Source organism: Mesoplodon mirus (assembly GCF_964341445.2).
Source record: "Mesoplodon mirus genome assembly, chromosome: 5".
Taxonomy (NCBI): domain Eukaryota; kingdom Metazoa; phylum Chordata; class Mammalia; order Artiodactyla; family Ziphiidae; genus Mesoplodon; species Mesoplodon mirus.
This window is the reverse complement of record NC_138980.1, coordinates 128,225,019-128,238,387: the sequence shown is the minus strand read 5'-3', so window position 1 is coordinate 128,238,387 and position 13,369 is coordinate 128,225,019. Positions and strand designations below refer to the sequence as shown.

Genomic DNA, 13,369 nt, shown 5'->3' with positions numbered 1-13,369 from the left:
GTGTTTGTTTTTTATGTATTATTTGTGTGAAAAGTATTATAAACCTATTACAGTATAGTACTGTATAGCCGATTGTGTTAATTGGATACTTAGGCTAACTTTGTTGGACTTAACGAACAAATTGGACTTGCGAACGTGCTCTCAGAACGGAACTTGTTTGTTTGTAGACTTTACTGTATCTCTGATGGAGAAAACTCACCATTGACTTTTATCCTTGTTGTAGGTTAAAGCAGCCACTGGAGAAGAGGTGTCAGCTGAGGATCTTGGAGGTGCTGATCTTCACTGCAGGTGAAACAGAAGCAGTTGTTTCTTTTCAGGATTGATTGTCACTTGTTTGTTTAAAAGAAGTGTTAAATTATTTTTTCCAGGTGTTAAACTTGCCAGATCAAACCAGTTTATTTGTTCTAGATCTGCTCTTTTAGGGTCCAATTCTTTAGAGTTCCATTTCTAAGCAAGAACATCAACTTTTTCATTATAGCCTAGAAAGACGGGAGAAACAGTTTTCTTATTTATTTAACAAACATCCATTGAGCACCTGTTATGTGCCAGGCACTGTTTAGGTATTTGAGATAATAAGATAAACATTGTCTTTGATCTCAAGAAGCTTATAGTCTAGTCTATTTTCTTCAATAAAGAAATAATCAACAAAAAATTATATAAATATGTATACATGATAAGGGCTACAAAGAAGTATAGGCATATAGAAGGTGGGGCTAACCCAGTGATGTGCAGGCATTATGCCTTTGTTTAATTAACACTTGTTAAGTGGAGCACAGGGTGCTGGATGGTGAGCCGTGGTTCAACAACAGACCACAAGAGAATTTGAAATAGAGAAGTTTATCAGTCACAGGTCCTGGAGGAAGTACACAGCACACCTTGAGGGGCCACATGAGGCGGTCTAGGCAGAGTGCCCAGAGAGAGAGACAGGACCTGGGGTACATGTTTTTATTGGGGTCCATAGTTGGAGTGCTTTGGGGTCCCCTGACTACAGCTGGATTGGTCAATCAAACCAGAAGATTGGGGTATTGGTAAGTTCCATGGGGATTTTATCTAAGCATACAGGTGCAGAGAGGCAGGGGAGACTGTTGATCTTAAGGGCTGTTGGGGAAGTTTTATGAGGACTTACATTTGCTTATGACTGAGCTGCTATCTAGGGCTTGCTTGAGGGGCTAGTGTCCATTTAAGGTCCATGCAGGCTGCTTGCAATGCTGGGGAATACCTTAGCTAAATGCTCAATAGCAGGTAAATGCTTAGCTGAGGAGGGAAAATGTCCTGCTTTGTGGCATCTGCCAAAATCTGTGGTATGAATTATCCCGCCATAGCTGATTTTAAGCTACCAGCGGGACACCACTGAACATGGAATCAGGAAGAGATACACACAGTTGGCCCTTGTGAGTCAGGCATGAGACGCTCCATCACATTGCTGGTCTTCCCATTTCAGGTTAGAGTTCAGGAGTAAGGAGATCATCTACCTCCTAGAATTTTGTGAGAATTAAATGAGATGGTATGTGTAAATTGCTTGAAACAATACCTGCTTTAAAATAAGTACCTGTAATTGTTAACTGCCATTATTATTATTGTTTATCATCATAATTGGTCATTCAATGTTTTGGACTTTTTCTTTTATGAGCAATTAGGAAACCATCGAAGAGTGTTAAGGAGAGTTTGTGCTATTATTAAACATTTCATTAGAAAAAAAAAATCCCTCTGTCTGCTAAATGGAGAATGAATGCTTAGAGCGTTGGCAGTAGTGTGTGTGAGGGACCAGTTGGGTGGTTGTATCAATAGCATACAACTATTGCTAGAGTTGGCTGAGAGGTGCCGGTGGCTTAGATAATTATGGTGGTAGTGAACGGAGGAGGGGAGGAATCAGATTTGTGCTCTATTTTAGAGGTGGAATTGAGGGACTTGTTGATGGATTTCCTATATGGGGCACAGGAAAGTGAGGTGACAAAGATGATGACATGAAATGGTTTCATTTCCTGAGATTGGGAAGATGGGAGGAGGGGCAGAGTTGGGGATAGGGCAGGGGGATCAAGTGTTGCTTTTGAACCTGCTAAGTTAGAGATGATCCAGACATCCAAACAGAGATGCTGAATAGGCAGTTAACTGTAAGAGTCTGGAGCCCAGATCCGTGCTCAAGAACCATCAACATGGAGGTGGAATTTAAACCATAGGACTAGGTGAGCTCACCTTGAGGTGAGTGTAGATAAGGAAGAGGGCCCAGGACTAGACCCTAAAGAACCCAGACATAACTGACAGGTAGATCTAATCATTGAGCTCAGTGGCCTGGGAGGTGCAGTAAACCTTTCTTTGCTTTGCCAAACCACAAACCAGGGAGGCAGGTGACTGTGGGAGCAGTCTAGTAGGTGGGAGCTGGAAAATAGGTACAACATTTCCACCCTCCTATCAAAGAACACTGCCTTGCCTTTTGAAGAGTTGGCTAAGGAACCTACCTTTGCCTCAGTTTTTCATTCACCCCTTTCTTTTTTTTTTTTTTCACTCCTTTCTTTTTGAGCACTTATTTGTGGATAGATTGATTGTACTGTGTTATGAGTAATATGGAAAAATTTCAGACCTAGTCCCTGCCCTCAAGGATTTATAATTTAACTCAGCAGATAAGAGATATAAATGAATGAACTAAAAAACAATTACAAAACAAATAAGCTATTATGCTTCCAGTTTTACAACTAGAGGCAAAAGGAGGAATGATTAACGGAAGAGCTGGAGCAGAATTGAGGTAGGCAGAGAAAAGCTTCGAGAGCTTGAGTTTTCTGCCTGGGTTTAAACAGAAGACTTGCTTATTTCGGTGAACACTAATGTGAGCAGAGATGCAGCATTTCTGTCTTATCTGGTCATTTACCAACCATTTCAGGGAGACAGTGAAGTAGATGTTTCAGCCTGGAGAGAGAGAGGATGCAGGTAGAATAGAAACAGGACAAAGTGGGCTGCCACTGTTTGTAGGTGCTTAACCAGGGGAAGGAGATGAAGATAGTATTTGAGGAGCATTAATTAAAAAATTTTTTTGACAGTTTAAAAAAAGTCATCTGGTGCCCATAAAAGCTGTAGGTGGTATATCAGGTTAGGCGTGTAGGTTCTAGGATTCATCTTCTGTTTGCCTCACTTGTTACCCTTGTGACTAGACAAACTACATAACTTCCCAGAGCCTCATTTCCTCATCTGTAAAATGAAGATATGAATAGTTCCTGCGTCACAGCACAGTGTCTGTGGCATAATAAGCGCTCTATTACTTTTAGTTATTATCATTCATAGAGTCCTGTTTAAAATCAGGGGACAGTGATTAGATGGTGATGGCTTTTTTGGGAACAGTGTCATAAAATTTACTAGGGACGACTTGCTTTGGGTTCTCTCTGTCATTGTGAATACGTATTTGTACATCTCCGATTCGTCATCCTTCATAGTTAATTTGACACAAAGCTTTACATAGTAGAGTGTCTTATCAAAAGTTTTCCCTTTCCTGTTGTTTTGGTAAATGCTAGACAGTTTTTAAAAGAAGGCATTTTAGGACTTCCCTGGTGGCGCAGTGGTTAAGAATCTGCCTGCCAATATAGGGGACACGGGTTCGAGCCCTGGTCTGGGAATATCCCACATGCCACGGAGCACCGAAGACTGTGCGTCACAACTACTGAGCCTGCGCTCTAGAGCCCGCGAGCCACAACTGCTGAGCCTGCGCACCTAGAGCCTGTGCTCCACAACAAGAGAGGCCACCGCAATGAGAAGCCCACGCACCACAACAAAGAGCAGCCCCCACTCTCCACAACTAGAGAAAAGCCCATGTGCAGCAACAAAGACCCAATACAGTCAAAAATAAATAAATAAATAAATAAAAAATTTTTTAAAAAGGCGGCATTTTATTTTAAATATTTACTGATTTGGAAGCAGTCTCTTCTGCTTTTCTTTGCTTACTGAGTTACTACAGTGTAGCTAGAAGTCAGCAATTGTAGCTGGTATTTGTGAAGCATTTGGAAGACAGGGTCAGTTGTAAAATGTCCTACTAAATTAAAGAAACTGAAGGGTCTGCTATTTGCAAAGGGTTGGAGGACTATAAAGAGGAGCACACATGGTCCTTGCTCTTCTTGAGGAACACCCAAGCCCGAGGTGGACAGTGACATGAAACCGCTGTGAGAACCCAGTTCTAAGACATCTAAGGATTTGGTGTTTTCCTTAGACAATACTTCAAAATTTAGATTGAGGCAGCTTAGTTCTTGCTCATAAAATGAACTAAAATTCTGTTTTTTCAGGGGTTTTGTGTGTGTGTGTGTGTGTGTGTGTGTGTGTACACACACACATATATATATATATATATTTTTTCTATTTTTTGGCTGTGCTGCGTGGCACGTGGCATCTTATAGTTCCCCGACCAGGGATCAAACCCGTGCCCCCTGCAGTGGAAGCATGGTGTCTTAACCAGTGGACTGCCAGGGAAGTCCCTTTAGGTGTATATTTTTGCCTGACTTCATAGTGTTTTTTTTTAAATACTTTATTAGAAAGTCATAGTACATCTACAAGTGGAACAACAAGCCATCTAATTGGAACCAGAGCACGCCCATGCTTTATTCACGTTGAACTTGAAATTGAGCAGGCCCTTACCACAGTTCCATATTATCAATACCCATTTTCACCATTGATCTGAGGAACAGCGTTTTTAAGCCTTCATGTGTGCTACCTGCAGCAGCTTATTCTTGGGGTGTAACTTGGTAAGGAAGGCCTCAGCAGTCTCTCAGAAATGAGAGGCCATAGTTGGCATCTTCACTGGGATCTCAGTGAGGTACAAACACTTTTTGTTGTTACCAGCTACATCACGAAAGCGTGCCAGCTGTGGTTGAACTTTATCATATACGATTTTGTCTGAGGTGTATGGGATGAGCATTAAATAAGGCCCTGTGGTCCAGTAGAAGAAGGTCAAGATTGAAAAATAGAAGCTGCAGGTTCTTATGCAGGTACTGGTGGTCCTAGGACAAGGTACTTAACTTTTGTGTACCTCAGTTTTTCCTGTTTGTAAAACAAGGTTAATACTGTTTTGCCAGGGACGTTATGGAGATCAAATTAGATGACAGTTATTCAAGTGTTTTGGAAGTAAAGAGACGTCATCCTTAGATGAGAGAAGATACTTGGGGTTTAAGATATTTAATTATTTTCCTTTTCCCTGTTCTGATTCTTTTAGTGTGCTTTATTCTGTAGAAAGTCTGGAGTAAGTGACTACTACGCTTTGGATGATAATCATGCCCTTCACTTAGCTAGGAAGATTGTAAGGAATCTAAATTATCAGAAGAAAATGGATGTGAGTTGGATCTGTTCTTATATTTTTTATTTTCCCAAAGCATTTTGGCTTATGTCACCTTGAAATAATGTCTTTAAATAGGCTAATGTGATTGTTCTATATTTCTGCAGGTTACCATTGAACCTTCTGAAGATCCTTTATTTCCTGCTGATGAATTGTATGGAATAGTTGGTGCCAACCTTAAGAGGAACTTTGATGTCCGAGAGGTGTGTAAAGTGGAACTGTGAGCCGTAAGCTATGCCATCATAGTTTATGACATGTGTTTAAACTTTGTTTGAACTATAAGCTGTGTGTATCCATTTTCAGAGCTGAAGTCTGTTTTAGATATGTTCATCCCTAAACTAAGGGACTGTTGTGGGTCTCAGTAAGGAATGACATATAAGGGAAAGATATCTTTACTAAAAGAGAGAGGGCGGAAAACCCCTTAATTATTGGAAAGTTTTCATTGCACAATGACTAAGCTTGCTTTGTCCATATTTAGTACTCCATGTTCCTGTGGACGTTAGGAATGATGTAGCACAACTTTATAATTGCCAGCTGTTTCTTTTTTGGGTTCTTATTTAGGGAAATGGATGAAACGTCAGTAAGTTGTTGAAAGGAAAAAACATACCTCATTAGATCAATATGACATGAGCAAAGATTAGACATTTGATTGCAGTTGAAGATGTTGCTATGGTTACAGATTGTCTTCTGTAGTTTAGATTGACAATTTTTAGTGCTTGCATATAGCATGTAGTCTTTTATTTTGTTCAGTATCCATATCTGGTAGGATACTTTCTAAATTAGGAAATTGTCCTAATATCAGATTCTGTGCCTTAATATTTTGTTATGTTTCCCCTTGACTATAAAACTATTATGTACTAACTGTGAAAAATATAGAAAATACAGAAAAACATAAGATTGCTTGTAATTCCACCATGCAGAGAAAGCAGCCAATATTTTGGTGTTTTGGCTTAGTGCGTATGTATACATTTTCATGTAGTTCAGATAGTATATACATACATACGTATATTGATATATATATATTTAATTCTACTTTTTCCAGTTTAAATTATAAACATCTCCCCATTATTTAAAACTTCTTCATGAAATGTTTTTTGTGGTTAGGTCCTGATTCTTATACTAGTACCTGGTGACATGGTAGACACTCAGTAAATATTTTTTTGGATGAATTGATGAATGTAATATCCCACTTATGGATATGTACAAATATTTATTTAGGCAATACCCTATTATTGTTAGAGGGTCTTAAGTGCTGGATTTTAATGGAGCTTCAACTGGTACTTCACTTTAGCAAGGTAATTTAGCTAACTATAAGGTTTTTTTTGTTTTTTTTTTTGCGGTATACGGACCTCTCACTGTTGTGGCCTCTCCCGTTGTGGAGCACAGGCTCCAGACGCGCAGGCTCAGCGGCCATGGCTCACGGGCCCAGCCGCTCTGCGGCATGTGGGATCCTCCTGGACCAGGGCACGAACCCATGTCCCCTGCATCGGCAGGCGGACTCCCAACCACTGCGCCACCAGGGAAGCCCCTAGGATTAGGTTTTTAGTTTGACTTTTTAATTAATTACAGGCATAGAAAAAAATGGCACTTACAATCTGATGTGCCTGAAAAATGAGTTGTTCTAATAGTCAAGTTTTCTAGGTGGCTAAGGATTCATTCTTTCAAGCATAATCACTTTTTTCATTTATTCCACAGTATTTATTGAGTGCTTTTTCCATGAAGGTATTGTTTCAGGCACTAGGGGTATAGGAATGAGCAAAACAGATGTGAATCCATGCCTTCATGGTAGTTCAATTTCATTTTAATGGATATCTTTTTATAAAGATAGACTTCTGCCTTCTTAAATTGTATCCTGGACTTCTACCTTTTGCTGATTCATGTTCAACATTGTGATGTTAATTTATTATATTTTTCTGTAATTGCAAATAAGCCTTGTATGGAGGTCTTACTAGTATATGGAGCTGTGGGACAACACTGAGATATTAATTGAAAAGCCCAGGTTCTAGTTCTTGTTTCCCTAGTCAGTGGTACTGGGGTTGAACCTCTCTGAGCATTGATTTCTGCTCCTAGAAATAGGAGTAGTGCCATATGATATGTCTGCTTCCTAAAGTTTGAGTCTGTGAAGATGAGTTAGTATATTTTATGTGGCTGAGTGGACTTTATCGTAAAGCAAATAGAAGGGGGTTTCACGTTAAGTGGCCCTAGGTTGCTCTGACCTTTTGAGTGGCTTTATCTTTGTGTGGAAGAATGGTCGTTGCTATGTGTTTGTTTTTCAAAAGGTGTAATTTTGGAGCCACATAGCACTTAGACAACTGTTATATCCCCATTATATTATTTGACCTTTTAGGAAAGTAAAACATAATTCAAAGTAAGCTATTCACTCATTTTTCAGCCTTTGCAGCTTATAAAATAAGGCTTTGATTGATGTGGTAAACAGGAAAAAGGAAGCTCAAACTGGATAGAAAAAATGATGTGTAGCATCTAAAATAGTTTCTGAAAAAATTTGGAATATGCTTCATGTTTAGAACACTTTGAAATAGTCCTGATGTATAATGATGAAGATGGAGGATAAACTAGTAACTTTGACTCTGTGTAGATTAATTATATGTGTGTGTGTGTGTGTGTATCAGATTCAGAATCAGTGAACCTTTGTTGAAGGCTTAATAATAATAGCTACCTTTTGATGAGTACCAGGCAATGTTATTAGCTCTTAAGTATTATTATTATTGTTATTACTTTTTTTTTTTTAAACACATGAGGAAACTGAGGCTTCAGGGATTTTAAGTAACCAGGCTGTGACTCTAGTTTCCCAGTGATAGAGCTGGGAGAAGCTGGGAGTCAGAGCTGGTTCTTCATCTCAGCATTATTTTCTTAGGTTCCTTTATTACTAGTTCATCACATCTTCACAGCTTTGTTCCATCTTTGCAGAAGTGAGACCCTAGACTCAGAGGGGTTAAATGCCTTACTCCAGGACACATAAATCAATAACTCATATGTTATACCCTAGGTTGGAGCGTAAGTCTTCTGGCTGTAAGGCTGGACCTTGCTTGCTTTCTTCTTTTTTTCTTAATAAAATCTTTTAATTGAAGTATAGTTGATTTACAATGTTGTGTTAACTTCACGTGTACAGCACAGTGATTCCGTTTTATATATAAATATATATATAATATATATTCTTTTTCAGATTCTTTTCCCTTATAGGTTATTACAAAATATTGAGTATGATTCCCTGTGACATGTAGTAGGACCTTGCTTTCTGACTGAATCCCTGACTCTCGGCCAATACATTTGACAGCCCCTGAAGCTGTGAGTCTAGCAACCAGCCCATGTAGTCTCTGTGCTTCTCTGGTATACAACATGGAGCTGTTGCTTTTTTTTTTTTTTTTTTTTTGCGGTACGTGGGCCTCTCACTGTTGTGGCCTCTCCCGTTGCGGAGCACAGGCTCCGGACGCGCAGCTCAGTGGCCATGGCCCACAGGCCCAGCCACCCCGCGGCATGTGGGACCCTCCCAGACCGGGGCACAAACCCGTGTCCTCTGCATCGGCAGGCGGACTCTCAACCACTGCGCCACCAGGGAAGCCCGGAGCTGTTGCTTTTATAGTGAAGTGTAAAATCAGGGCCCAGAATGACTTCAGGGCATTAACCATGCATATCAAGTGAAATTCTATTGAGAAGATTTTCTGAGTAGGGTGAAATTTTGTGAAAGTGACAAATTCATTACAAATTTGTTTTCCTTACAAATAAGTTGAATGCAAAAATTCTTTTATAATATAATTGCTCAGGGACATTGTTATTTTTCCTCTTAGGTCATTGCTAGAATCGTGGATGGAAGCAGATTCAATGAATTTAAAGCCTTATATGGAGACACATTAGTTACAGGTATAAAGATGAAGAACTGAAAATGTGAACATTTTATGCTGCTTTGAAAATAAGTGATCTCTTGTCTCATGGCCCTGATGCACTTGGCATGAGCTTTGTTATTTAGAGCGGTATAAACGTGTGAGTCAGTACTCAAAAGGAGCTGTTTTGTAAAGATCACTTGTAGCTGAATGCCTTCATGGATCCAGAATTTAAAATGATGAGGGCAAGATGCTCTGGTCCAGACCATTATTCTGTGACTTTGTAGCATTAGCTGTATAAAAAGGCTCTTATAGTAAAATTAACAAAAATATTTGTAGTTTTAAAAATTTCTCTGGATGGCTATAATTATTTTGAAAATTTCAGCACTGTCTTCTTTATTCTTTAGTCTTCAATTCAACTGTGAAGTTTCGTGTGATGTTTTAGTTTCCCAGAAGACTGTAGACTGAGTTAAACCTTCTCACTGCCTCTGTGTAGGTCTTATGGTCCACACAAAGACTAGATTGAGACTACAGGACAGAATACCAAGTCTGAAAAAACAAAATAAGAATGTTTATAAAAGTTAATTCATTCACCTAAACTGTTACATTTGTAGGCCTTTGAAGAAATATTTGAAACATAGACACCAGGTCCATAGTAATCTATTTTGGACAAATGGCAAAACAAATTTGGGCATTTTACTTGGTCTTAAAGAAGCTCCAAAATGTAGTAGTTAATCTGAAGACAGCATATCAGAGTAGAAAAAACTAGCTGCAAAAATCCAAATTGCAAATATACATTGAGGCTTAAGGATAAGTCACAGCAGTTTCTCCTGGTCTGATTTATGAGCAAGAGAAGGGTTCACTCTGGACGTGGAATTTATGTGTTTGTATTTAGGTGTTTAAGTGATTAAGAGCTTTTTCTTTGATATATAGACAGGATTTGTCCCCAAATAGTTCAGGATGTAACCCTCATTGTGCAGCAGTTTAAAACAAGTCAGAACTGTTTCTGCTTCTTTCTCAGAGATGGATGGGCTGTCTTTGTCATCTGTTTTTATGTATTTTCCCTGGACTTGCTAAAATACTTGTGGTACCTTTGCCCCCTAAAATACCAGGGGTAGACCTACCAGATGGTAGATCTCCATCTCTTCTTGTCTGTACTGGAATTCAAATAAGGTTTGGGTAGGCAGTGGGGTGGGGAGTGAGGGGGAGAAGAGAGGAATGAGAGGGCGAAGGGGGGATGAGAGGGTGAAGAGGTAGTAAGAGAGGATGAAAGGGGGCATGAGGGGGAGGGGGCATGAAAGGAGGAGGGAGGGATGAATGCGGGGGCCCTGAGTGGGAGTGAGGAGGGGGAAGGACAGAGTTTTGTAAGGATCAGGTGTCTCTGGCAGTTCTTACAGCTTTCCTCCTGCCCCCGCACTTGCCATAGGTAGGCCTAGGAGTTTCTTAGACATTTTGCTTTCTTGTTTGGCCGATAGGAAGTTGGTGAAGGCGCTCCCTCCACGGGTGACCCTAGTGTAGTGGGGCATGCGCCCTACTCAGCAGGACTAAGGGTGGATGGAGAGTTTAAACAGCTCACAGGGCAGAACACCTTCAGGGGTAGCACCGTGCTGCTGAGACACGTGCCGGATTCCCAGCTCTTTTTGTGGGATGGGTCCGGACTCAGAGTGAATTGTTAGAACTTTGGGGATGTTTGCCCGTCTCTGAATTGCCTCTGTAAGTGGCAGTGCCATTTAGGGTGTGTAGCCTAGGGTTTTGGCTGGGATTTTAGGTCTGAAAGACCAAGAGAAATCAAGGTGACCGGCAAATCAGTGTTTCATTTTAACATATTAAATAAACATAGGGATTTAAAAAAATAAATCAAGACAAAACCAGAGTAAAGAACAAAAATAAGTTAAAAAATTCGGTGTTCTGGCTTGTCAGTAGGTTGACATTCTCTCTTATCCATTCATTCTTCGAGTACCTGCTTTGTGTGGGGCGGCCCACGCCAGGGGTCTTAGTGGCAGCCTGTCCAAGCTTGAGCTTGGACACAGAGCCGGGTCCAGGAACTTTGGCATTGAGCTTCCTGTGACCCCTCTCACAAGCACAGTTTGTTGACACTTGGCTTCCAAGTATTTGACACCTATTTATAGTCAAGTAGGTTTGTTGAAAATCACTCTCGGGAAAGTCTCTAGTCACGTTCTTCATATTTGCAAAATAGCCTCCTGGAATCACCTAAAGTGTCTACTTCACAAAATAACAGGGTTTTCTTCCCCCTTTTTCTTCTCTCTTATTTCTCGTGTGTGTGTGTGTGGGGGGAGAGTGGTAGTGGAAGTGATAGTGAGACAAAAAACTTGTGGAAAGGAGAAAGAAAAAGATGCAAACACAGAGAAAACGAAAGTGTAGTGATTTATTCTTCTTCTAAGCTTAACTGGATTTCTTACCTTGAACTCGGTTACCACCAGGCTTGACTGCATTCCTGCTTTTTAAAAAAGTTTGTCTTTGCTGCGTTTATCCCTTTTATTTCAAGGGCCTGTCATTACTTCAGGCGTTTTAAGGCAAGTAGTCACCTGAAACTGGCCGATGGCTCTGAACATTGACCTTTAAAGGGATCTGTGTCTCTGATTTGTTCTATATCAGAATACCCTTTGTGTCTGGTACATAGTAGGCACTCATATATGTTACATGAATGAATGGATGACACTAATCCAATCATCTAACCAAACTGGTTGGTCAGACAAGTGGATAACTTTATATGTAACACACCCCTTTCAAGAAAGCAAAAAACCCAGACTCCAGTACCTTAGAAATAAATTATGCCATGAGCTATTTTGTACCATAGACGAAATCTCTCTACATTTTAAACATTGGTTTGAAATTAAACAATGTATAAATATGTCTGTTCGTTGTGAATTAAAAGCCCTCTTAAATACATACATCTTTTTTTCAATTTTCTTTTGAGGATTTGCTAGAATATATGGATACCCAATAGGTATCGTTGGAAACAATGGAGTTCTCTTTTCTGAATCTGCAAAAAAGGCAAGTACTGTTAAAAATGTTTCAAGGTTTTTCGTTTTAATTTAAACATTATCAAGTAATGAATGAAAATTATTGCATAAAAGCTTTAAAATATTTAGCCAGATGCCTTAGCAAACAGAACATTGTGTGCCTATACGTGTGAACATGTATGTGTGTGTGTGTTAAATGTTTGAAACAGCTTTAGGGAGGTTTACGTGAATATGATGAACTGTCTTGAGCACTGTTAAAAATACAAATGTTTGTTTTAGGAAAGTTCGTTTAATACTTGAATCATAACTGCTGTGGATGATGTATACATTTTCTAAGAATATAGGAATACTTGTCTTGAAAGTACTTCATGCATTCGAGGGGTTCAAACATACTATTCATATGGTTCTGAGACATGACCTGCTCTATTCTATCCCATAATCAGTTTAACTTGATTATATTTTCACTTTTTGGAAACGGAAAGATAGTCAGTCTTGTTACTGAAGCTCTGGTTTTAAAAGAGGGAATTCATGAATATATTTTGGCTTAGTATTCAATTTCATACATCATTGTCTCAGATTTACCTAAACTTGGATAAATGTAATTCGTGTATTTATTTGATAAAATATTTTCTTAAGAAAATAAAAAAGTTTAGCCCTGTTTTTCCTCTTCAAATGATAGAGTGAATAACAAGGTAAAAGTTCTCTTACTGAGGCAGGTAACAGGCAATTAAGCACTTTCCTACCCTAATTAGGAAGAATTTGTCTTTGGCAGAATGTTTTATTAGTAAAGTTAGTTTCTGGATTTTGCTATTCATTATTGTTCCCCCACTGAGATTATAAGATGAAAATAAGAGAGTAAAAATAAAGAAAATAGAAGTCACCTACATTCATGCCAGAAATAACCTTGAGTAACATGTTATTATGGTTCCTTAGTTTTTTCTATTCCCCCTCTTTTTTAAACAAAATTGGTTTTGCCATATATAGAGAAGTTTTGCTGGTTTTCACTTAATAGTATGTATAGTGAGCGTTTCCAAAATATTAAATATTTCTAATACACTGACTTTAAAAAAAAATTAATTTCTTTATTTTTGGCTGCATTGGGTCTTTGTTGCTGTGTGCGGGCTTTCTCTAGTTGCAGTGAGTGGGGGCTACTCTTCGTTGCGGTGTGCGGGCTTCTCATTGCGGTGGCTTCTCTTGTTGCGGAGCACGGGCTCTAGGCGTGTGGACTTCAGTAGTTGTGG

General features: G+C 39.3%; 1 protein-coding gene across 4 annotated transcripts in view; it reads left to right on the top strand.

Annotated features, from left to right (window-relative positions):
- MCCC2 (methylcrotonyl-CoA carboxylase subunit 2) overlaps nt 1-13,369 on the top strand; it is a 61,490-nt gene that overhangs the window by 34,137 nt on the left and 13,984 nt on the right. For 2 of the 4 annotated variants that reach the window (XM_082622820.1, XM_082622818.1), the window contains 5 exons: nt 224-288; nt 5,203-5,302; nt 5,413-5,508; nt 9,112-9,184; nt 12,083-12,159. In XM_082622820.1, coding sequence (XP_082478946.1) covers nt 224-288; nt 5,203-5,302; nt 5,413-5,508; nt 9,112-9,184; nt 12,083-12,159 — 411 coding nt within the window. Of the gene's footprint in view, nt 1-223; nt 289-5,202; nt 5,303-5,412; nt 5,509-9,111; nt 9,185-12,082; nt 12,164-13,369 lie in introns of all 4 variants that reach the window. The other 2 variants (XM_082622821.1, XM_082622819.1) reach the window with 1 other exon arrangement.